The 27,246-nt window shown below is 38.2% G+C and overlaps 1 protein-coding gene across 1 annotated transcript in view; it reads right to left on the reverse strand.

Moving 5' to 3' along the window:
• Nucleotides 1–27,246, reverse strand: part of AK9 (adenylate kinase 9) — a 205,989-nt gene that overhangs the window by 176,797 nt on the left and 1,946 nt on the right. Inside the window, exons 3-7 of the mRNA XM_053712173.1 lie at nt 26,844–26,896; nt 19,255–19,351; nt 10,520–10,632; nt 6,333–6,497; nt 5,210–5,332 (exon numbers count right to left, since the gene is read on the reverse strand). Of these exons, the coding sequence (XP_053568148.1) occupies nt 5,210–5,332; nt 6,333–6,497; nt 10,520–10,632; nt 19,255–19,351; nt 26,844–26,896 (551 nt within the window). The remainder of the gene's footprint in view (nt 1–5,209; nt 5,333–6,332; nt 6,498–10,519; nt 10,633–19,254; nt 19,352–26,843; nt 26,897–27,246) is intronic.

The raw sequence follows: 27,246 nt of genomic DNA on the forward strand, positions 1-27,246 counted from the left end.
GAACCTGTGGTCCATCATCAAATGTGAGATTTACAAGGAGGGAAAACAGTACACCTCTCTGAACAGTGTCTGGGAGGCTGTGGTTGCTGCTGCACGCAATGTTGATGGTGAACAGATCAAAACACTGACAGAATCCATGGATGGCAGGCTTTTGAATGTCCTTGCAAAGAAAGGTGGCTATATTGGTCACTGATTTGTTTTTGTTTTGTTTTTGAATGTCAGAAATGTATATTTGTGAATGTTGAGATGTTATATTGGTTTCACTGGTAAAAATAAATAATTGAAATGGGTATATATTTGTTTTTTGTTAAGTTGCCTAATAATTATGCACAGTAATAGTCACCTGCACACACAGATATCCCCCTAAAATAGCTATAACTAAAAACAAACTAAAAACTACTTCCAAAACTATTCAGCTTTGATATTAATGAGTTTTTTGGGTTTATTGAGAACATGGTTGTTGTTCAATAATAAAATTAATCCTCAAAAATACAACTTGCCTAATAATTCTGCACTCCCTGTATAGTCAGAAATTTAATGAAGGTAGCACATGGATGCTGGGGCCACTTGATGCAATTATTAATGGATATCACATTGGTAACCATGCACTAACAAACATATATAGAACTCTAGCTATTAAAGAAGCAGATAGTAAAGTGGAGAAGCTTTATCTCCTATGGAAGCAAGATATCCCAGGAATTAACCTGGAATCTTTTCAAAAAAGCTTTAGTAGAGTTACAAAGTACTCATCCAATATAGCGATAAGAGAAACACATTATAAACTTCTGAACAGAGCATATCTCTCACCAAAGAGAATTGGAAAATGGAATCCCCAGGATATGGCCTGCTATAGATGCAATTTTCCATCAGCAGATCTATATCACGTTTTATGTCTGCCATAAAATACAAAAACTATGGAAGCAAATAGAATATTGGCTAAATAGATTTTTGCCCGGTATGTTAATATTCTTTTTCCTATCCCTAGAAGATAAGATTCAAAATAAACTACTGATTAATACTGCAATATTGTTAACGAGACAGATGATATTGAGAGCCTGGAAAGATAAGCAGGCTCCTAGTATCACCTCTTTTGTGCATAATATAAGATATCAAATGATATTGGATCAACATGATCCCCTGATCTTTGAAGAAAATAAGTTAAAAATGTTTATGGCAAAATGGGCCAAAGTAATTCTTGACCAGACAAGAGAAGCCCAATTACAGCTTTTAGGTTATTTTTGTAAGTCACCAATCTTCTTGCAATTGATATTAACAGATACATATCCTGCATATTGGAGACAGCATCTTTATTAATTAATTAATTTCTTTCTTTTTTTTTGTACCCTCCCTCCCCTTGTAAGTTTTGTCTTATATAAAGACAGGTCTAGGTTAGAGGCATTACAGGAATACAAAATTGTTTATACAGGTCACTGTTTGCTCAGAGAGTTACCTATTGAATTCAATATAGTGATAATTCGAGTAATATCTAAGGTTATAATAGGTTTTCACTGTTTGTTTACTATTTCTCTGATAAAGTGACGCTTTGTTTTCTTAAGTGTATCATTCTTATTGTTAAAAATGATCAAATGTTATTTGTAATAGCATACATGATTGATTTATATTTGAAATATTTCTGTATCAATATGAAACCTATAAAAAAATTATAAAAAAAACATTAAAAAAAAACCATAAAAAAAAAACCATGTTTCTTTATTTTTGCAAGGAGAATCTAAATACCAATGTTCACGTCTGCAACATCGTCGGTTTTTGAGATATAGGTATTCTCATAATAAAATTCATCCCCCCTTTTCACCCCCTTAGGGACATAATTTCCAAAAATCCTTCCTTAGTGGGTGCCTACGTCATAAAAACAACGTACTTTACAAATTTCCCATTCCTAGGTTAAATGGTTTGGGCTGGGTGTTGATGAGTCAGTCAGTCATTCATTCAGGACTTCTTATTATATATATATATATATATATATATATATATATATATATATATATATATATATATATAAATACCGTCCGCTGTACCGTGTTACCCTCCTAGGGATAGCTGCCTGGGTGCAGAGATGAATTAGATATTCCTTGCAAATGACTGCACTCTCAGGTCTTTTTCAAGGTGAAAAAACAAAGCTTTCTTTAATGTAACGTTTTCAGGGATATCTTCCCCTTCATCAGCATAGCTTTGTTTTTTCACCTTGAAAAAGACCTGAGAGTGCAGTCATTTGCAAGGAATATATATATATGTATATGTGTCGGTAATGTCGGTTTGAGTACGGGGAAAACCCCGAAACGAAATATATATATATATATATATATATACACACACACAGTGGATATAAAAAGTCTACACACCCCTTTTAAAATAGCAGGTTTCTGTGATGTAAAAATATGAGACAAAGATAAATCATTTCAGAAGTTTTTCCACCTTTAATGTGACCTATAAACTATGCAACTCAATTGAAAAACAAACTGAAATCTTTTAGGTGAAGGTAGGTAAAAATAAAAAAATAAAATAATATGGTTGCTAATACTTTGTTGAAGCAACTTTTGATTTTATTACAGCACTCAATCTTTTTGGGTATGAGTCTATCAGCATGGCACATCTTGACTTGGCAAGATTTGCCCACTCTTCTTTGCAAAAACACTCTAACTCTGTCAGAATGCGAGGGCATCTCCTGTGCACAGCCCTCTTCAGATCACCCCACAGATTTTCGATTGGATTCAGGTCTGGGCTCCGGCTGGGCCATTCCAAAACTTTATTTATTTAAATATATTTTTATTGAGACTTTCAGGAAATAAATACAAACCAATACAACAATATGAGTCTACATGGGTATGAATACATGAATTAGAATGAAGAGTAAATCTTAAACAGCGATGCGAAAATTATGATCTTTTAGTAAACTTATAGATAATTTTATAGATGCGAGTGAGTACAAAAAGTGAGATTACTCGTAAGTGAGTGAATCATCTCTATTTTATATAATCTAGAGGATTACTAGAATAGGTTTATATAGTTATATCTATGTTTTATGAGGAGTTGGACCAAAAAGTCCACTCCTTGTTATCTGAAGTGATTATTGAGCATTGATATAGTTCTGTACTAGAAAATATATATTCGGGATCAAAGAGGTGTGTCAGTCCGGAGGTAGGAGGGGGAGAGGAGGGAAGGGAGGGGTTAAAAGTTAAAGGGGGGAACCCTACCTCTGGATACTGGGAAATCAAAAAGACTGAATGCATCTCTTTGCTTGATCGAAGAACCTATATGGATGGGGAGATATAACTAGTAAAAATAATGTGGGAGAGGTGAAGGAATGCAGCGGGCAAGAGCCGCTTAGATTGAAGGAAAATGTGTAAAGAACCCGTAATGGGGGGGCGGAGCTATAGCGGGCAAACCCAAAAGAAAAAAATGTCTATTTTAGAGGGAAGTAGTCTACCTGGCAAACACTTGAGTTGTCTGTGTGGAGTATGAGGAGAGGGAGCGGGGGGGGGGGGTAAATAGGGTGCTACCCTCCAGGATGATTTTAAGGTGATATGAGGTTAAGGAAATTGCGAGAGTGGGTCTTTTCCAAAAGAGAGCTTATATTAATTGTGATAAATGTGGGGTTATAGAAGGGACTCTTCAGATAGGTATAATGAACTAAGGGCGTAGGAGGAAAGATCAAGTGGCCATTCCAAAACTTTAATCTTCTTCGGGTGAAGCCATTCCTTTGTTGATTTGGATGTATGCTTTGGGTCGTTGTCATGCTGAAAGATGAAGTTCCTCTTCATGTTCAGCTTTCTAGAAGAAGCCTGAAAGTTTTGTGCCAATATTGACTGGTATTTGGAACTGTTCATAATTCCCTCTACCTTGAATAAGGCCCCAGTTCCAGCTGAAGAAAAACAGCCCCAAAGCACGATGCTGCCACCATCATGCTTCACTGTGGGTATGGTGTTCTTTTGGTGATGTGCAGTGTTGTTTTTGCACCAAACATATCTTTTGGAATTATTGCCAAAAAGTTCAACCTTGGTTTCATCAGACCATAACACCATAACACCTTTTCTCACATGCTTTTGGGAGACTTCAGATGTGTTTTTGCTCAATTTAGCTGGGCTTGGATGTTTTTCTTCGTAAGAAAAGGCTTCTGTCTTGCCGTCTACCCCAAAGCCCAAACATATGAAGAATACGGGAGATTCTTGTCACATGTACTACACAGCCAGTACTTGCCAGATATTCCTGCAGCTCCTTTAATGTTGCTGTAGCCCTCTTGATAGCCTCCCAGACCAGTTTTCTTCTCGTTTTTTCATCAATTTTGGAGGAACATCCAGTTCTTGGTAATGTCACTGTTGTGCAATATGTTCTCCACTTAATGATGACTGTCTTCACTGTGTTCCATGGTATATATAATGCCTTGGAAATTCTTTTGTACCCTTCCCATGACTGATACCTTTTAACAATGAGATCCCTCTAATGCTTTGGAAGCTCTCTGCGGACCATGGCTTTTGTGTAGGACGCGACTAAGAAAATGTCAGGAAAGACCTACTAGAACAGCTGAACTTTATTCAGGGTTAATCAGAGGCACTTTAAATTATGGCAGGTGTGTGATGACTCTTATTTAACATGGTTTTGAATGTGATTCCTTAATTCTGAACACAGCTACATCCTCAGTTATAAGAGGGTGTGCACACTTATGCAACCACATTATTTTAGTTTTTTTTGTTTACTTCCCTCCACCTTAAAGATTTCAGTTTGTTTTTCAATTGAGTTGTGTAGTTTATAGGTCACATTAAAGGTGGAAAAACTTCTGAAATTATTTATCTTTGTCTATTATTTTTACATCACAGAAACCTGGCTCCAAAGTGCATATATATATATATATATATATATATATATATATATGTGGATACGTGAGTATATTTGTATTTTATATCCGGCTTCTCCCAGTCGATGGGTGCCCCACATGGCGTCCAGCTCATGGGGCAAGCAAAGATTGGATAAAGCCGGATTCGTCATCGCTCAGATAGATGAAGAATGAGATTGTGGGCGGAGGAACGGCGGTATGTTTACCTTCACAAAATATCTTACCAATAAAGCGTATTAGAAAAATGTAATTAATGAAAGTGCCCCTGTTTTGCAGACTATTTGTATATACTGTGCAGTAATTAAAGAAACTTTACAATCACTTTAAGTCAAAATATTCAGAACGGCAAATGTTACTTACCTCCAGAGGACGTAACAGAATGTCTTTATAGAGCCTTATACGTTCATCTGCATTTTCAGGAAAATCTTCCGGCCTGATCACAAGATGTTGTAAAACTTCTTTAATATCTTGTTTATCTTCTTCCTTTAAATATAAGTTGTATTACAAAATAAAAAACTCATGGCAATCTAGTTTCCAAAAATTCTTGTCACACCTGAACAATTAAGGACCTTGTTGAGGCTTAAAACACTGTTTGCATTGTTCATACCCAATGGGAAGAAGATAAAGGTTCCTTTTTCTATAGATGTTACAGAGCAAAATAAAAGGCACATATTATACAAGTGATTGCAATTTCTATGTCAATCACCTGTTTTCTAATAGGGTATGAGCTCCTCATTTGAAATGAGTAATCATCTCTCTCTCATGTGAGGGGTATTGTGTTTGTGTGTTATATGCTGTCTTTAGGAGATAGGTTTTTTTTGAGCTACAGCCCGTACACAGTAAATACATTACGCAATTACATACTGACGACAGGGGTATGGGATGCAACATTGTAAAGATGAGGTTCTCCTGTTTCCAAACAGGGATCTCATATGCCTCTGTATTTTATGGGGAAATGGGGGCTCTAAAAGTTACCCCTCTACAAACGCTGCACAGTTGTGCACCATAACCACAATGATCATGTGAAAATTAGAGGGGGGTTGCCCCCTCATTTAAAAGAGAGAAAGTCCCTTTTCATGTGAGGTGGTGTAAAACCCTTTAAATAAAACCAAAGAGAATGATATGGGTTCTGCAGTAGCCCCCTTTAGCACCATTCCATTTACCTGGTTTACAGTGGGACGGGTGTTCACTCTTTTAATGGTGATCAGCAGAAACTTAGGGGAACAAGCACTCTATCCCTCTAATCTAATCTCCTTCCCCATTAGGCTATGGGGAAGGAGATTTGATTCTCCTTCCCTGGATGAATTGCAAAAGATCCTCAGGAGCCACATCACAAGAAGGACCCCCAAGGAGGGCACCATCATTTTAACATGCACTTGTGTATAATTATGTGTGCGTTTACGACTGTTTAATGTCATCACCATATCTTAATAAATACACATGGCTAATATAGTGAAATATAGATGATAGAATTTAACAGTACCTCTTCTTCCATTTCTTCTTCCTCCTCTTCCTCTTCTTCATCTCTCTGTAGATTCTTCTTTTGTTCCTTCACAGCAAGATTCCAGTCTTCATGTTGATAAATATGCCCCGTTTCAGGATCTTGCTTCTGTCCAGAAAGTCTTTTGCATAAATCTTTATCTGGACACTTTTACAAAAACAGAAAATAAAAGTGTTCATATTGGCAACATGGATATCAAGTTTCTATATGTAATATATTGGCAGGCTTGGCAAAATAATTAACAGAATAAAATACACAGTTATAAAGTTTGTTATATTGAGAAGGTTGACACTAATTTTAATATCATGCTAAGGCAACTTGTCAATACTCTGTTGAGTCTGATTGTTCTAATAAGCACTATTTGTTATTAAAAGTGTTTTAGAACAATTTAAAGGGACATGAAAGTGCAAATAGAAAATGCTCTAATGAGTTAAAGCATTTAAAGGGACATTCCAGACAAAATTGGAAACCACATGGATGCATTTTAGGTTTGAATAGAAGCATTTGTGTAATATACATGTATTAGCAAAAATGCTTCTAATGAAAGCCTTAGCTGTTTCAAAGGTGTATTTAAGTATGCACCATGCACCAGCATTTTAAACACAGCACTTGCTCAGACATCCTAAGGTGCTTGTACCATCTGGTAATGACCCAATTTGTTAATTGCTGACATGATACAAGCTCCACTGGTGCTCTGAGCAGCTGCAGTATTTAAAATGCTGGCACACTGAGAATATCTAGTTATGCTTCACATGCGCGTGCAGAGAAAAATGTTAACACTAAGACAGTGAAAACTTTTACTAGAAGCATTTTTGCCAATACATGTATATAGCTAATATGTTCATAATTAAATATGTAATTCATCTATGTGCATTTAAATTTGAACCGGAATGTCTCTTTAAATACAGCACTATTGCTTGCATAGAACTATGTGTTTAACCTCTGCCAAGGGGATAAACACATTGGGCTAGATTACAAATGGCGCAATAATGTTAGTGCGGGACACGATGAGCAATATTGCAAACGCACTTACTAGCCAGAATATTACAAGTTGAAAGTAAAATGGTGTGCTCAAGTGCAAACAAAATTTGCGCTCACCGGATTAGCGTGGCTAAAGACCTAGCATAAAGTAGAAGGGTTAAAAAAAAATGTTCAATAAATATACATTTAAATAAATGATTACACTCATATATAGGCCTTCTAAAAATGTTTTCATATAAATATTAATACAAAGGTTTTGTTAGGGTTAAAAGGATATGGTATATGGCAATGTATTTGACTGGAAAGGGCTATAAAGTATATACATATATATATATATATATATATATATATATATATATATATATATATATATATGTCTAAATATGTGTATGTGAGTATATATATATGTGTATATATGTACTGTATATGCTTGTGTATTTATGTGCTTATATGTGTAAATATGTGTATATACACTCTCTCTCTCTCTCTCTCTCTCTCTCTCTCTCTCTCTCTCTCTCTCTCTCTCTCTCTCTCTCTCTCTCTCTCTCTCTCTCTCTCTCTCTCTCTCTATATATATATATATATATATATATATATACACACACACTGTACATACACACACACTTTTGAGCCCATTCCAGTTAAATAACCTGAAAACTTGAACATTCTCAGTGATTATATGTATACCTGGTCTGCAGTGGGCAGGACACAGATTTACATTTAATATGTGATATCCCATACAGATAACTGGACTTGCAGGAAACATGAAAAAAGGCAAATCATGGCTGCAACATCTATCAATTGTGTTTAGCAATTGTTTTCCATAAATGTTTGTTTCTATTTCATATTCATATTGTCGTTATTGTCAGTTTCAGCATAGTCATAATCATTGAGCAAACATGCCCACCATGCCTATATACAAATAACACCTATGTTGTTTACCAGTTATCAGGATGGATTTTGATTACAATAGGTTAATCTCACACATGTCAAGACAACTGTAATGTAACCTTAAAGGGACACTGAACCCAAATTTTTTCTTTCATGATTCAGATAGAGCATGAAATTTTAAGCAATTTTCTAATTTACTCCTATTATCAAATTTTCTTCATTCTCTTGGTATCTTTATGTGAAATGCAAGAATGTAAGTTTAGATGCCGGCCCATTTTTGGTGAACAACCTGGGTTGTTTTTGCTGATTGGTGTATAAATTCATCCACCAATAAAAAAGTGCTGTTCAGAGGTCTGAATAAAAAAAAGCTTAGATGCCTTCTTTTTCAAATAAAGATAGCAAGAGAACAAAGAACATTTGTTAATATGAGTAAATTAGAAAGTTGCTTAAAATTGCTTGCTCTATCTGAATCACGAAAGAAAAAAATTGGGTTCAGTGCCCCTTTAAGAGGTGTGAAAGGGCCATAGTATATGTCAGTTTCGGTTAACTTCCCTGGTTTGGTTGGATCCTGATAACAAGCACTTACAACTGAAAAAATGTTTTAAAGGCACATAAAACAGGTTGAGATCTGTGCATATCCTAAAAGGGCTAGTTAATTAAAAATAGTTTGCATAAAAAAATTGTTTAAAAATTGCTGGTATTTTAAAATAATAAGCAAAATGAATTACATAGCTAAGCTGTCTGGAGCAGTCTACTCCACCCCCTTATCAGTGTTTAGACACAAGCATTGTATTTCAACTGAGTTCACAGCTTCTAGGCATGCTCCATCAGATAATTCCTCTTCACTCTTGCATTCTATCAAAATAACAATTGATATAGATACAGCCATAGAAGGAGATGTGTGTGTTGGGAGTTAGAGCTTTATAATTCAGAAACTAAAAAGAAAGAGTTAATGGCGAGGCACATAAGTATAAATTTGCAGCTAAAGTAATTAAAGTACATATTTTTATATTTTGTCTCTATCCCAACTTGTTTTATGTCCCTTTAAGGAACTTTTCTAGTGAAAACTCGTTTGAGGCTGTGGGTTGTAAGATTGTGATTACAGGTAGCCCTCAGTTTACGCCGGGGTTAGGTTCCAGAAGGAATGGTTGTAAATCGAAATCGTTGTAAATTGAAACCCAGTTTATAATGTAAGTCAATGGGAAGTGAGGGAGATAGGTTCCAGGCCCCTCTCAAAATTGTCATAAGTAACACCTAATACATTATTTTTAAAGCTTTGAAATGAAGACTTTAAATGCTAAACAGCACATATAAACCTTATAAAATAATCACACAACACAGAATATATAATTAAACTAAGTTAAATGAACAAAAACATTTGCTAAACAGCATTATAAACCTAATACATTAATCACACAACACAGACTTCACTTGCATTTTTCTGCAAACAGTTCTTTCTATGCATTCCAATCTGGACTGATTTATAGACAGGAAGATCCTGTTCCTTTGAAATCTGCTCGATAGCTCAGGTCTGGTTAAACTGATTAATTTCAGCTTGCTTGGCTTTGCTGCAACACAAGCGGACAGCTCCACCTAATGTCTATTTTAATAAATGCACTGCTTCTCAATGCTTTTCAATAACAGTCACATGACTGGAAAAAAAGGTTGTTATTCTGAAACGGTGTAAATTGAACCGTTGTAAAACGAGGGCCACCTGTACTTGAAAAACACAATTCCCATATTGTCTGAAAGCAAAATGGAGTTATTGGGAGCCAATATTAGAATGATTAAAATCAATGTCATAGTTATATTCAAGCAATAATACAATACTCTAGCACATTAGGACATTCTGGGGTCAATCACAATCTTATGGAATTATTATTCTTCATATTTCACCATCACCATTTCAGTCTATGGGATTTTTTTTAAAGATAAAATATTTGATAAGCTTTTTTTTTACAGGATTGTAATTAACCCCTTTATTATTGCTTCATTATGCTGATATTATTGTGTGGAAATTCCAAGTGCCTGTTTCATGAATGTATTATTTGGTCTTAAAGCATAACCTCTAAATCCCACAATCCCCTAATATCATTACATTTTTAACATTAAAAGGATACTGAACCCATTTTTTTTCTTTCATGATTAAGATAGAGTATGCAATTTTAAGCAGCTTACTCCTATTTTAAATTTTTCTTTATTGTCTTGGTATCTTTATTTGGGTTCAGTATATTTAATACCACAGTGTTGCATAAATATCCAGCAGTAGAAATGAAAGTAAAACTCAGTTTAGTTACCTTTATATTAATTATAACATCAGGCTGCAACTTAAAGCTTTTAATTAATGCTATCTGTTCTGGAATCTTTGCATATTCTTCAGAAAGTGAAGGAAATCCACAAAGTACATAGCCTGAAAAAGAAAGGGACCCTTTAAAATCAAATCACAATTTTTGGTGAGACAAATTATTTTCAGTCTGCTAAAAAAAGAAAAAAAAAAAAAAAAAAAAAAAAAAGAATCTTTAATGTCATGCAGTAGCTATTCAATAGCAGGCTTAGATTTGACCCCATATCTACAGCCCACAAGACTCTCGGATTAATAATAAAATATAAGAACAATGTTCTCCTGGAAAAATATATGTCACACAAAAGCTTTTATAGAATAAGGGTTGACGTATTCTGTTAAATGCAGTAAGTAGATAAGTGTTAAGAAATGATGTGATGTAACTGGCATACTGTCCTTTATGGCAGGTAGTATTCAGACAACTATAAATATACACTAACGTATTAGACTTTAGCATAAGCACTTACATCATTTTACAATAACATACTAGGTAGAGGTTATGACAGCTCACTGGGGTAAAATTTAGATATATAACTTGCACTCTTCAACAACAGGCTCAGGCATATTAGTCATATTACGTTATAGTGTACGTATATAAGAGTGAAGGTCAATCTTTCTCAGGACTGAATTCTGAATGTGATTTCGCTCGAGAGGAGTCACACACTTTGATGTGTCCCCAATCGGTTAAACTGATGAGAGAAATAATCTTTACTTAATCATTTGACCCCTAATTCCAGACATATTGCAATAGGGCACTGCTTTTCAAGAACATCACACTATCTGGTCTCATAAAACAGTTTCTTAGATGTTTGAGCATTGCAAAAATAAAAATCTCTGTGGTATGAAAGGCATCTTTGAGTTATAATTTATTTTAGGGACTAAAATTGAACCCCAAATAAGATCATAATTTCCACTAATGTAAATATGCACAAAAGCATAAACCAGATAGTGTAATGTTCTAGCAATGAAAACAACAGCCAACACCACACCCAGCCCTTCAAGGTTTTCTTTGTGGCCCTAAGCAATACTGAGAAAAAAATAACAGGACTAGATTACAAGTGGAGGAGTATTTTGTGCTTCTGCTAGAGAGCTAACTCTGCTAGAATTAAGCTTTTTGCGCTAGTCGGGTTGCGCTTGTATTATGAGTTGCAAGTAAACTGCTTTCGCTCTAGTGGTAAACCGACTAGTGCAAAAAGCCGAAATTAGAGTATCGTATGCGCATTCACATATTCCACCATAGAAGTCAATAGAGAAAAAAAGTGGAAAAAAACCTAAAACCAAACTCTAGTGCAAACCCGATCCCATATTCTAATTTGTGCTAACCCCATATGAAAATAGGAATATTTTATATTCCAATGTTCTGCACATAAATTAATATGTTCTATATATTTCTACATATATCTGACAAATATATATTTATATGATTGTATATAGATATAGATAAATACACAGAACACTGGGATGTGAAATATTTACAGTAAATACATTGTTAAAACCATTATTAAAGGGCCATAATACCCAAATGTTTAAACACTTGAAAGTGATGCAGCATAGCTGTAAAAAGCTGAACATCTCTATGTAAAAAAGAAAGATATTTTACCTCAAAAGTTCCTCAGTAACCACATCCCATTGTAAAGGATTTCTAAGCAGCATTTTAGTGTGTCTGTCCTAGGACAGTTTAGGGGATGAGCCTTGTGCACTCTCATATTATTTCCCTATTCAGCTTACTATGAAATCTCATGAGAGTTACGTCAAATCTCATGAGATCACAGTAAAAGAGTTGATGACCTCAGCACTGCTGATGCTGATTGGCTGCTGTTCATTTCTTCAATTTTTTTTTTTTTTTTTTTAACCTGCAGCTGGGAGCAACTGAGTATAACTTTTTACACATAACTTACTCTGCTGAGCTGAGGAGATTGTGAGGTAAAATATCTTCCTTTTTTACATAGAGATGCTCAGGTGATATTTTCCTGTCAGCTTTTTACAGTTATACTGCATCAGTTTCAAGTGATTTAGCATATGAGTATTATGTCCCTTTAAATATAAATATTACATAAATATGTTTTTACGTTTTCATCTATTTAACGGCAATGGGCTCTAATGCACTTGTAATCTAGCCCTAAATGTGGGTATTTGTACAAAATAAAATGTTATATGTAACTTTTAGCTAAAAAACAGAATTTATGTTTACCTGATAAATTTCTTTCTCCTACGGTGTATCCGGTCCACGGCTTCATCCTTACTTGTGGGATATTCTCATTCCCTACAGGAAGTGGCAAAGAGAGCACACAGCAGAGCTGTCCATATAGCTCCCCCTCTGGCTCTGCCCCCCAGTCATTCGACCGATGGTTAGGAGAAAAAGGAGAACCATAGGGTGTAGTGGTGACTGTAGTGTACAAAAATAAAAATTTAAACCTGACTAAATGCCAGGGCGGGCCGTGGACCGGATACACCGTAGGAGAAAGAAATTTATCAGGCAAACATAAATTCTGTTTTCTCCTACATTGGTGTATCCGGTCCACGGCTTCATCCTTACTTGTGGGAACCAATACCAAAGCTTTAGGACACGGATGAAGGGAGGGAACAAGTCAGGTAACCTAAACGGAAGGCACCACTGCTTGTAAAACCTTTCTCCCAAAAATAGCCTCCGAAGAAGCATAAGTATCGAATTTGTAAAATTTGGCAAATGTGTGCAGAGAAGACCACGTCGCTGCCTTACAGATCTGTTCAACAGAAGCCTCGTTCTTGAAAGCCCATGTGGAAGCCACAGCTCTAGTAGAATGAGCTGTAATTCGTTCAGGAGGCTGCCGTCCGGCAGTCTAATAAGCCAATCGGATGATGCTTTTAAGCCAGAAGGAGAGAGAGGTAGCAGTAGCTTTCTGACCTCTCCTCTTACCAGAATAGACGACAAACAAGGATGATGTCTGTCTGAAATCCTTTGTTGCTTCTAGATAGAATTTTAAAGCACGAACCACATCTAGATTGTGTTACAAACGTTCCTTTTTAGAAACCGGGTTTGGACACAAAGAAGGAACAACTATTTCCTGGTTAATATTCCTATTGGAAACCACCTTTGGAAGAAAACCAGGCTTGGTACGTAAAACTACCTTATCCGTATGAAACACCAGATAGGGTGAATTACATTGCAAAGCCGACAATTCAGAAACTCTTCTAGCAGAAGAAATAGCAACCAAAAACAAAACTTTCCAAGATAGTAACTTAATATCTATGGAATGTAAAGGTTCAAACGGAACCCCTTGAAGAACTGAAAGAACTAAATTTAGACTCCATGGAGGAGTCATAGGTCTGTAAACAGGCTTGATTCTGACTAAAGCCTGTACGAACGCCTGAACATCTGGCACGGCTGCCAGACGTTTGTGCAACAAGACAGACAGAGTAGATATCTGTCCTTTTAAAGAACTAGCTGACAGACCCTTCTCCAATCCCTCTTGGAGAAAGGAAAGTATCCTTGGAATCCTAACTTTACTCCATGAGTAACCCTTGGATTCACACCAACAGAGATATTTCTGCCATATTTTATGGTAAATTCTCCTGGTTATAGGTTTTCTGGCCTGAACCAGAGTATCTATAACTGATTCCGAAAACCCATGCTGAGATAGAATCAAGCGTTCAATCTCCAAGCAGTCAGTTGCAGAGAAACTAGGTTTGGATGTTCGAATGGACCTTGAACTAGAAGGTCCTGTCTCAAGGGTAGCTTCCATGGTGGAGTCGATGACATATTCACCAGGTCTGCATACCAAGTCCTGCATGGCCACGCAGGAGCTATTAGAATTACCGAAGCCTTCTCCTGTTTGATCCTGGCTACTAGCCTGGGGAGGATGGGAAACAGTGGAAAGACATAAGCTAGATTGAACAACCAAGGCGCCACTAAGGCATCTACCAACGTCGCCTTGGGATCCCTGGACCTGGACCCGTAACGTGGAACCTTGGAGTTCTGCTGAGACGCCATCAGATCCAGATCTGGAATGCCCCATAGTTGAGTTAACTGGGCAAAAACCTCCGGATGAAGTTCCCACTCCCCCGGATGGAAAGTCTGACGACTCAGATAATCCGCTTCCCAGTTGTCTACACCTGGGATGTGAATTGCTGATAGGTGGCAGGAGTGATCCTCTGCCCAATTGATGATCCTGGATACCTCCCTCATCGCCAGGGAACTCTTTGTTCCCCCCTGATGATTGATGTACGCTACAGTCGTCATGTTGTCCGACTGAAATCTTATGAATTTGGCCTACGCTAGTTGTGGCCATGCCAGGAGCGCATTGATTATCGCTCTTAGTTCCAAAATGTTTATCGGGAGAAGAGATTCTTCCCGAGACCATAGACCCTGAGTCTTCAGAGAGTCCCAGACCGCGCCCCAGCCTAAGAGACTGGCGTTGGTCGTGACAATGATCCACTCCGGTCTGCGGAAGCTCATTCCCTGAGACAGGTGATCCTGAGACAACCACCAGAGGAGCGAGTCTCTGGTTTTCTGGTCCATTTGTATCTGGGGAGACAAATCTGCATAATCCCCATTCCACTGCTTGAGCATGCACAGTTGCAGTGGTCTGAGATGAATTCTGGCAAAAGGGACTACGTCCATTGCCGCAACCATTAGACCGATTACCTCCATGCACTGAGCCACAGAAGTCTGAGGAATGGCATGAAGAACTCGACAAACATTTTAAAGTTTTGACTTCCTGACCTCCGTCAGAAAACTTTTCATCTCTACCGAGTCTATTATTGTTCCCAGGAAGGAAACCCTTGTGACCGGGGACAGAGAACTTTTTTCTACGTTCACCTTCCACCCGTGAGACCTTAGAAAGGCTAGAACAATATCCGTATGAGCCTTTGCTTTGTGGAAGGACGACGCCTGAATTAAGATGTTGTCTAGGTAAGGTGCTACCGCAATGCCCCTTGGCCTTAGCATGCAAGAAGGGACCCTAACACCTTTGTGAAAATTCTTGGAGCAGTGGCCAATCCGAAGGGAAGAGCCACAAACTGATAATGTTTGTCCAGGAAGGCGAACCTTAGGAACTGATGGTGAACCTTGTGGATCGGAATATGCAGGTATGCATCCTTTAGGTCCACTGTAGTCATGTATTGACCCTTCTGGATCATTGGTAAAATTGTTCGAATAGTTTCCATTTTGAATGATGGAACTCTGAGGAATTTGTTTAGGATTTTCAAATCCAGAATTGGCCTGAACGTTCCCTCCTTTTTGGGAACTACAAACAGGCTTGAGTAAAAACCCAGTCCTTGTTCTGCTTTTGGAACTGGGTGTATCACTCCCATCTTTAAAAGGTCTTCTACGCAATGTAATAATGCCCGTCTCTTTGTCTGGTCTAAAGACAAGCGAGACATGTGAAACCTTCCCTTTGGAGGAAGGTCCTTGAATTCTAGGAGATACTCCTGAGAGACAATCTCTAAAGCCCAGGGGTCTGGGACATCTCTTGCCCAAGCCTGAGCAAAGAGAGAGAGTCTGCCCCCTACTAGATCCGGTCCCGGATCGGGGGCTATCCTTTCATGCTGATTTGGTAGCAGCAGCAGGCTTTTTGGCCTGTTTTCCCTTGTTCCAGCCTTGCAATGGTTTCCATGCTGGTTTGGGCTGGGATGCATTACCCTCTTGTCTAGAGGCTGTAGAGCTAGGGGCCGGTCCGTTCCTGAAATTGCGAAAGGAACGAAAATTAGACTTATTTTTTGCTTTGAAAGGTCTATCCTGTGGAAGGGCATGGCCCTTTCCCCCAGTGATGTCTTAAATAATCACTTTCAATTCTGGCCCGAATAGGGTCTTACCCTTGAAAGGAATATTAAGTAATTTTGTTTTGGACGACACTTCCACCGACCAAGATTTTAGCCAAAGCGCTCTGCGCGCCACTATTGCAAAACCTGAATTTTTCGCCGCTAATTTTGCTAATTGAAAAGCGGCATCTAAAATAAAGGAATTAGCCAACTTCAGTGCGTGAATTCTGTCCATGACCTCATCATAAGGAGTCTCCTTCTGGAGCGAATTTTCTAGTTCATCAAACCAAAAAGACGCCGCCGTGGTGACAGGAATAATGCACGAAATTGGTTGCAGAAGGAAACCTTGCTGAACAAAAATTTTCTTAAGTAACCCTTCTAGTTTTTTATCCATAGGATCTTTGAAAGCGCAACTGTCCTCTATTGGTATAGTTGTGCGCTTAGCTAATGTTGAAACTGCCCCCTCTACCTTAGGGACCGTCTGCCATGTGTCCCTTCTGGGTCAACAATGGGGAACATTTTCTTAAATATAGGAGGGGGAACAAATGGTACACCTGGCTTCTCCCACACCTTAGTCACTATATCCGCCACCCTCTTGGGTATCGGAAACGCATCAGAGTGCACTGGGACCTCTAAAAATTTGTCCATTTTGCACAATTTTTCTGGAATCACCAAAGGATCACAATCATCAAGTGTAGCTAGCACCTCCTTAAGTAGGGCGCGGAGGTGTTCTAGTTTAAATTTAAATGCAATGGTATCAGTCTCTGCCTGCTGAGAAACTTTTCCTGTGTCAGAAATTTCTCCCTCAGACAGGCCCTCCCTCACCGCCAACTCAGATTGATGTGAGGGTACCACAGATGAATTATCCCCTGCGTCTGCTTGCTCATCCTCTGTATTTAAAACTGAGCAATCACGCTTTCTAGGAAAAACTGGCATTTTGGATAAAAAGGCTGCTAAAGAATTATTCATTACTGCTGCTAATTGCTGCATAGTAACAGCCATAGGCACGTCAGATGTACTAGGTATCGATTGCGCGGGCAAAGCTGGCGTTGACACAGAAGGAGAGGATGATGAACTATCCCCACTACCTTCATTTAAAGACTCATCTTGGGCAACATCTTTAAAAGTGACAGTACTGTCCTTTATCTGTTTGGACGCTATTGCGCACTTTACACATACATTTATTGGGGGAACCACCTGGCCTCCATGCACACAGAACATAGGCTATCTGAAGACACAGACATGTTAGACAGACTTAGGCAGAGTTTTAATGCAATAAAAATTATTTTATACAAAACCGTTACTGTCTCTTTAAATAATAAAAGTGTACACTTTATTACAGAAATGTCAGAAAACCATCAAAGAAATATCCGATCTAATTTTCATCACAGTGTCTTAATGCTTAGAAAGTATTGCACACCAATTTTCAGACAATTTAACCCTTAAATGCCCAAACCGGAGCTAATAACAGTAATTAACCGGTTAAAGACACTACAGTCCCACGCCACAGTCTCTAATGCGGGGTTTTACCTTCCTTAGGGGTTATTCAAATAAGTAATAAGCCTCTCTGAAGTCCTTTTCCAAGCCTCTAGATACTCCACGTGAAGCTGCATGAACTGCCTAGTGAAAAGCAACTGCGCAACTGAGGCGCGAAAATGAGGCCTCCTCCCTCTGCATTCCAGAGTGAAGGGGCCTTTCTGACAAGATTAGGCGTCTAAACAACTGCCAGGCGTAAATAAAATTCCCCAAAAGTGTTTAAGTCTGAAAAACACTTAAAATGTCACATAAACATGATAAAAAGTAATCGACTTAGCCCACAATAGTGTTAACCAGCATAGAGCCCTAGTTATAAGCCTTAATTCTGTTACTGAGTCTAAGAAAATGGCTTACCTATCCCAGAATGGATAACTGACAGTCTTCTAGCATTACTTGGTCTTGTTAGAAAAATGACTGATCATACCTGAAGCAGATAAGCCTGCAAACTGTTCCCCCCAACTGAAGTTCTCTGGTTTCAACAGTCCTGTGTGGGAACAGCAATGGATTTTAGTTACTGGTGCTAAAATCATACTCCTCTTTTAACAGAAATCTTCATCACTTTCTGTTGTAGAGTAAATAGTACAAACCGGCACTATTTTAAAATAACAAACTCTTGATAGAAGAAATAAAAACTACAACTAACACCACATACTCTTTACCACCCCCGTCAAGATGCTACTTGTTCAGAGCGGCAAAGAGAATGACTGGGGGGCGGAGCCAGAGGGGGAGCTATATGGACAGCTCTGCTGTGTGCTCTCTTTGCCACTTCCTGTAGGGAATGAGAATATCCCACAAGTAAGGATGAAGCCGTGGACCGGATACACCAATGTAGGAGAAATTTGAATATCATTTATTTTAAGGAGTTATCTTTTGCATAAATGTGAGCATAAGTTAATGTAGCCCCGCAGTTACATTTTTCTTTCATGATTTAGAAAGAGCAAGCAATTTTAAACAACTTTCTAATTTACTTCTATTTATCTAATTTGCTTCATTCTCTTTATATCATTTGCTGAAAAGCATATCTAGATAGGCTCAGTAGCTGCTGATTGGTGGCTGCACATAAATGCCTCGTGTGATTGGCTCACCCATGTTCATTGCTATTTCTTCAACATAAATATCTAAAGAATTAAGCAAATTACATAATAAAAGTAACATGGAAAGTTGTTTAAAATTGAAGTAGACAAATACATAATCACTGTTAAAGTGTGTAAAAGGACCAGACTTCTGTGTTCCTCATAAGCATTGAAGTGAGAGGAAAGCTTGTAGTTCATAATTCTCCAAGAGTTACCACATTCTTTCATTAGGACCTGACAAATGAATATTGGCAAAACCACTTCCCTACATAAATGAAACAATAATCTATATAAACAAACCAGTGTGGCTTTCAATGATGAAACACAAATAAAAAGAACATACCAAGATGAGCAGCTTCTGGAGAGTTGATCTTCTCTATAATTAACTGTGTTATTAATTGCTCAGGAATACTTTGCCCTTCATAAAGTAACTCCTGGATCTATGATTTAAAAAAATAGGTTATTAGAAATATATTAACAATTTAGAAAAAAATATACAAAACAGACATAATGGGGCCGATTTATCAATGTCTGTCCGACATGATATGATGTAGCTTATCATGTCCGACAGACATCGCTGAATGCCGACAGCCGCCCCCTGCAGATTCACGGCCAATCGGCAGCTATCCGATTGGCCGTGAATCTGCAGGGGGCGGCTGTCGGCATTCAGCGATGTCTGTCGGACATGATCGTATAGGATCAGCCCGATCGTATAGGATCGGGCGGACTGCAGCCTCAGAGGCAGCAGATCAGTTATGGAGCAGCGGTCTTTAGACTGCTGCTTCATAACTGCCGTTTCTGTTTCCGGCACCCGTTTTCAGAGCTTGAAATACATTAATACAAATCAGTCATTGTTTCTTTGAGTTTTTGCAAAAAGAAATCAGAGTAAAAAGAGTTGGTGGCTTGTGGGATACCTATATTAAATTAACAACAGCAATGTAGGGTAATGAGTAAAAAACTAAATAACTGTCTGTAGTGATATTGACAAATAGACACGTAGGGCTCCATTTATGAAACAGCGGATGCTTTGAAGTCCTTCCGTTTCAGAGTCATCTGAAATGGAAGTTAAGAAGCAGCGGTCATAAGACCGCTGCTCCTTAAACTGTCCACCATCTTTAAGGTGGCGGATTGAAAAAATCCCGATCCGATTGGGATGATTGACAGCCCCTGCTAGAGGACAATTGGCCGCCAGTGAGCAGGGGGTGGTATTGCACAAGCATTTCACCAGAAATGCTTGTGCAATGTTAAATGCGGATATGTTAAATGCGAATCATGTCCGTTCGACATTTGATAAATTTACACCGTAGAATCCTTATGTTGAATAAAAGAATTACAAGACATGCAACAAATATGAAAAAGCATGCAAATATATATATATATTATACACACTACTGTGCAAATGTTTTAGGCAGATGTGGAAATATGCTGTAAAGTAAGAATGCTTTCAAAATTAGAAATGCTAATAGTTTATTTGTCAACTAACAAAATGTAAAGTGAGTGAACAGAAATCAAAATAAAGATCTGATGTGACCACCCTTATAACATCATCATTTCTTTTAGATACACTTGCACAGTTTTTTCACAAATTCAGCAGGTAGGTTGTTCCAAACATCTTGTAAAACGAACCACTGTTCTTCTGTGGATTTTGGCAGCCTCAGTTGCTTCCGTCTCTTCAAGTAATTCCAGACAGACTTGATGATGTTAAGATCAGGGCTCTGTGTGGGCCATAACATCGTTTCCTGGAATTTTGTCTGTATGTTTGGGGTCGTTGTCATGCTGCAGAATACATTTGGGGCCAATAAGATGCCTCCCTGACAGTGTTGCATTCTAGATAAGTATCTGCTTGTTCTTCTCAGCATTAAAGGAGACTATTAATTCTGACCAAATCCCAACTTGTTTGCAGAAAAGCAGCCCCAAAGTTGAAAGGAATCTCCACCATGCTTCACTGTTGCCGGCAGACACTCATTCTTGTACCGCACTTCAGCCCATCAGCAAACAAACACTTTCTGCTACAGCCACATTTATCACATTTTGAATCATCAGTCCAGAGCACCTGCTGCCATTTTTCTGCACCCCAGTTTCTGTGTTTTCATACATAGTTTAGACGCTGGGGGGGCGATTTATGAAGCAGGGGATGCTGCTTCCGACCCACTACGCTTCAGGTCCGCCTTAAGCAGAAGTTAAGAAGCAGCGGTCATAAGACCACTGCTCCTTAACTTGTCCGCCACCTCTGAGGCGGCAGACAGCAATCAGCCTGATCGGATACGATCGGGTTGACACCCCCTGCTAGCGACCGCAAATCTGCATGGGGGGCATTGCACAAGCATTTCACACTAAATGCTTGTGCAATGATAAATGCCAACAGCAAATCGGCCCCTTGGTCTTGTTTCCACCTGACAAGTTTGGTCTTTTATCTTCAAGTCTTCCATGAAGACCCCTTTTGACCAGACTTCTGACCAGACTTCTCTGGACAATACATACCCGCTGGTTTCTGCCAATTTTGAGCTGATGGCACTGCTGGACATCTTCTCATTGCAAGTAAGCATGATGTGTCATCATGACTTTGCATAAGTGTATCTATAAGAATCAAAGTATGGTCACACCAAATATTGTTTTTAGATTTCTCTTATTTTCTTCTGTTCACTCACCTTGCATTTTATTAATTGATAAAAATAAACTGTTAACATTTCTATTTTTGAAAGCATTCATACTTTACAGCATTTTTTCACACCAATACAAAATACTATGTATATATATATACACCCTGTTCCAAATTATTATGCCAATGATATATTTCTCATTTACCTAAATAATTGATGTAAACAACAGTCAGCATAATTCTCATGTTATCAACTATTAAGAGTACAATTCAAATTTTATTGAATAAACCTCCTAATGATAACTATTTTTTTTTCCAAAATAAAAAACATACAATGCACTGTTCCAAATTATTACACACAGTAAGTTTGAAAACACTTTATAGGTTGTAAAGAACTGATAATTGTTATTTGTTGTGTTTGCAGCATATTTACTGAAATCAAAAGCTATTTCAATCAAACTTTGAACAACATTTTAACTTTTTAAACATTTTAACAGGTCACGTTACATTTTAACATAGGACCCCTTATTTGATAGCAGCTTCACAAGTCTTGCATCCATTGAACTTGTGAGTTTTTGGACAGTTTCTGCTAGAATTTGTTTGCAAGATGTCAGAATAGCCTCCCAGAGCTGCTGTTTGGATGTAAACTGCCTCCCACCCTCATAGATCTTTTGCTTGAGGATGCTTCAAAGGTTCTCAATAGGATTGAGGGCAGGGGAGGATGGAGGCCACCCTATGACTTTCTCTCCTTTTATCCCCATAGCAGCCATTGATGCAGAGGTATTCTTTACAGCATGAGATGGTGCATTGTCATGCATGAAGATGATTTTATTACGTAAAGCTTAGTTCTTCCTTCTGTACCAGGGAAGGAAGTGGTCAGGAACTCCACATACTTTGCAGAGGTCATCTTTACACCTTCGGGGACCCAAAAGGGGCCGACCAGCTCTCTTCCCATGATTCCGGCCCAAAACATGACTCCACCACCACCTTGCTGACGTTGCATCCTTGTTGAAACAGGGTGACCGTCCACCAACCATCCACTACTCCATCCATCTGGACCATCCAGGGTTGCACGGCACTCATCAGTGAACAGACTGTTTGAAAATTAGTCTTCATGTATTTTTCTGCCAAATGCAGCCATTTCTGCTTGTGAGCATTGGTTAGTGGTGGCCGAATGGAAGGTTTATGCACAGTTGCAAGACTCTGGAGGACTCTACACCTTGATGTCCGTGGGACTCCAGAGGCACCAGCAGCTTCAAATATCTTGTTGCTGCTATGTAATGGTATTTTAGCAGCTGCTCTCTTGATCCGATGCATGGATCTGGCAGAAATCTTCCTCAATATGCCTTTATCTGCACAAACCCATCTGTGCTCTGAATCAGCCACAAATCTCTTAATAGTGCGATGATCACGCTTAAGTTTTCGTGAAATATCTAATGTTTTCATACCTCGTCCAAGGCATTGAACTATTTCACTCTTTTTGGCAGCAGAGAGATCCTTTTTCGTCCCCATATTGCTTGAAAATGGTGCTCTGCTTAATAATGTGGAACACCCTGCTTTAGTAGTTTTTCCTTTAATTGGGCTCACCTGGCAATCTAATTATCACAGGTGTCCGAGATTGTTTTCAGTGATCAAAAGAGCCCTGAGACACAATGCCATCCTTGAGTTAAACTGAAAAAAAAAAAAAATTTAATCTTTGTGACACTGAAATAGAATTTGCATAATAATTTGGAACAGGGTGTATATATATATATATATATATATATATATATAGCTACACCTCACTGACAAGGCCCAATGGAAGCCAAAACGATCATCTGGGGTTGCTGTGTTCCTTGTTCAGAGGGGAATTGCCTGGTATTTCGGGGCTGGACTGACTGTAATAGGTGGGATCAGACTGATATACTACAGGAAAGTTCTTCTCTGTAAAAAGCATTACTGGGCTAAAAGAAGCTGCACCCAGGTGGTAAATCACCATAGAATAGGCTAACAATAGTATTGAGCCGGTTGTTCGTTCCTGTGAGTGTGCTTCTCTCTGTGTATATTTAGTCTCCCTATGGGAAAAAGGGAAACCAGACGTGGACTCCTTGCTCAGTGTGCTTAGAGGGATATGGCTACACCTCACTGACAAGGCCCAATGAAGGCTGAAATGATTGTCTAGGGTTGCTGTGTTCCTTGTTCAGAGAGGAATTGCCTGGTATTTCGGCGCTGGACTGACCGTAATAGGCGGGATCAGACTGATATACTACAGGAAAGTTCTTTTCTGTGAAAAGCATTACTGGGCTAAAAGAAGTTGCACCCAGGTGATAAATCACCATAGAACAGGCTAACAATAGTGTTGAGCCAGTTGTTCGTTCCTGTGAGTGTGCTTCTCTCTGTGTGTATTTAGTCTCCCTATGGGAAAAAGGGGAAACCAGACGTGGACTCCTTGCTCAGTGTGCTTAGAGGAATATGGCTACACCTCACTGACGAGGCCCAATGAAGGCTGAAACGATCGTCTGGGGTTGCTGTGTTCCTTGTTCAGAGAGGAATTGCCAGGTATCTTGGCGCTGGACTAACAGTAATAGGCAGGATCAGACTGATATACTACAGGAAAGTTCTTCTCTGTGAAAAGCATTACTGGGCTAAAAGAAGCTGCACCCAGGTGGTAAATCACCATAGAACAGGCTAACAATAGTATTGAGACGGTTGTTCGTTCCTGTGAGTGTGCTTCTCTCTGTGTGTGTCAATGATTAAAGGGACAGTCAAGTCCAAAAAAAACTTTCATGTTTCAAATAGGGCATGTTATTTTAATCAACTTTCCAATTTACTTTTATCACCAATTTTGCTTTGTTCTCTTGGTATTCTTAGTTGAAAGTTAAAACTAGGAGGTTCATATGCTAATTTCTTAGACCTTGAAGGCCGTCTCTAATCTAAATGCATTTTGATAGTTTTTCACCACTAGAGGGCATTAGTTCACGTGTTTCATATAGATAACATTGAGCTCATGCACGTGAATTTACCATGGAGACAGCTCTAATTGGCTAAAATGCAAGTCTGTCAAAAGAACTGAAATAAGGGGGCAGTCTGCTGAGGCTTAGATACAAGGTAATTACAGAGGTAACAAGTGTATAATTATAACTGTGTTGGTTATGCAAAACTGGGGAATTGGTAATTAAGGGATTATCTATATTTTAAAACAACAAAAAGTCTGGTGTTGACTGTCCATTTAATGGTTGATTTCAGCCAAAGTCAGTAATCAGCAACACTCCCTTAAATAAAAACATCTATTTCAAATACATGCGTCCATCAAAACAAATAAGGGCTGCAAACCATTAAATGGATACTAAACCCAATTTTTTTCTCTTTCATTATTCATATAGAACATGCAATTTTAAGCTTCTTATTTGCCCCTATTAACATTTTTTCTTCGTTCTCTTGCTATATTTATTTAAAAAGCAGGCATGTAAAGCTTACGAGCCGGCCCATTTTAAGTTCAGCACCCTGGATAGAGCTTGCATATTGGTGGCTACAGTTAAGCCACCAATAAGCAAGCATAACCAATGTTCTCAACTAAAAATGGGCTGGCTCCTAAGCTTTACATTCCTGCTTTTAAATAAAGATACAAAGAAAACAAAGAAAAATTGATAATAGGAGTAAATTCGAAAGTTGCTTAAAATGGCATACTCTATCTGAATCAGGAAATAAAAAATGTGGGTTTAGTATCCCTTTAACTATGAGATATGAGTCACTTTTGGTCAATCTGCATCCAGTACTCTACACACATTTTTATGCAGGGTGATCACCTCTAGATCATAGGTTACCCTACTCTGGCTGTCCAGTCAGACACTATAATCAGGTCCTCTAAGGTCTATCATGGCTGATGCTCAATTGCAAGGTACACCTGTTTGGACAACTCATTTTCTATGAGGGGTAAACTGATTAATAAGCTTTACATCCCTTGCCTTTCATTTATTTATTTTTTTCAACTAAAAAAGGAATGGACTGTACAAACTTCAAAAAATATGTTTCAGATTTTTTTGCCATGCATGACACTGACACGAATTGTTACAGATAATTATTGTTAATGAATATCTTAAGGCAAACTTTAAATTCTTTATAAGTGAACTCTTTATATTACTCTTTGGTGGGAATGGTGTTATGTGAGATTGCCCTGGCTGTGCCTCTTGGTACTTTCCCAAGTTGTTCTATCTTCTGTTATGATGTGTATCTCAGCTGTTAACCTCTCTTAGTTAAAACAGTATTACTCTGCAGATTATAGTTTATGTAAAGGCGCATGAGCTGCAGTAGGCTTCTTCCTTAAAGGGACAGTCTACTCCAAAATAAACTTTCATGATTCAGATTGGGCATGTAATTTTAAACAATTTTCCAATTTACTTTTATCACCAATTTTGCTTTGTTCTCTTGGTATTCTTAGTTGAAAGTTAAACCTAAGAGGTTCATATGCTAATTTCTAAGCCCTTGAAGGCCGCCTCTAATCTCAGGGCATTTTGACAGTGTTTCACCACTAGAGGGTGTTAGTTCATGTGTGCCATATGGATAACTCTGTGCTCACGCACGTGGAGTTCCGGCACTGATTGGCTAAAATGTAAGTCTGTCAAAATAACTGAAATAAGGGGCAGTTTGCAGAGGCTTAGATACAAGATAATCACAGAGGTTAAAAGTATATTAATATAACTGTGTTGGTTATGCAAAACTAGGGAATGGGTAATAAAGGGATTATCTGTCTTTTAAAACAATAGCAATTCTGGTGTAGACTGTCCCTTTAACATTGTAGAAATTGTTTAATAAAGAGTATCCTAGTAAGGCTCACAAGCAAGGTATACAGATAATATTATATTGAATAGACAGTATGGAACAGTAGCATAGCTTTAAAACCTTTGCAGTGGTAGAGGAAAATGCATTTCCCCCTTTTCATCAGCTACCCACTTGAAGACTTAATAGATTTCTCCCAACATTTTGCCCTCTGGAACCAGTTTTTGGGTTTATGGTAAAAGAGGGGGTGCTTTTATGGCCTTATGGATAGATATTAAGGTCCTGGGCTTGTCTAGGTGCTCTGAGAGAAATATCTTGGCGGTCCGTGAGAGGGGCTCTTCACTGGTGGGAAAGGCATCCTGAAGTGTGGGACAGAGGTCTAATTTTACAGTACAGTGAATGTCAACAATGAAGCACATGAATTTTCTGACATCCACTGTTCCCACAGTAGATGCATACTACCTGTCTTGACACAGCAATTATTGCTAATGCTGTATCTGTGAAGAAGACAGGTTATACTCCTTAACATGTAGTACGACAAACACAGAAAGTGAACAAATACTACATTTCTTACTGACCTTATTTCCATATTCTGTTTCTCTTTCAATATGTTCAATAATCAGCTCCTTAGCTGCAGGATAAGTAAAATGCACAAAACTAGTTAGAGGTATTTTCATACAACAATTCATGATTTCATACTTTCTATAAGAGGAGAACTAAATAAAAAATTGAGTCTTTTTTTCCCTTTTTTTAAAACCTTAAATCCAGATATCTGGGTAAGATGTCTATATCCATGGATATAAATACAATTACATCATCTCCAGTTATTACATTCCATTGATCTGTGTACTCAGGCATCATCCCTACAGACAGAATTATCAGACTGGTCTGTTGCTCCACAGGTGTTATATTGACATTATCATAAGACTACACTTAGAACAAGTGTTGCAGAAAATTTTAAAATCATCAGCTGATGATCCT

This window comes from Bombina bombina, chromosome 4, assembly GCF_027579735.1.
Source record: "Bombina bombina isolate aBomBom1 chromosome 4, aBomBom1.pri, whole genome shotgun sequence".
Taxonomy (NCBI): Eukaryota; Metazoa; Chordata; class Amphibia; order Anura; family Bombinatoridae; genus Bombina; species Bombina bombina.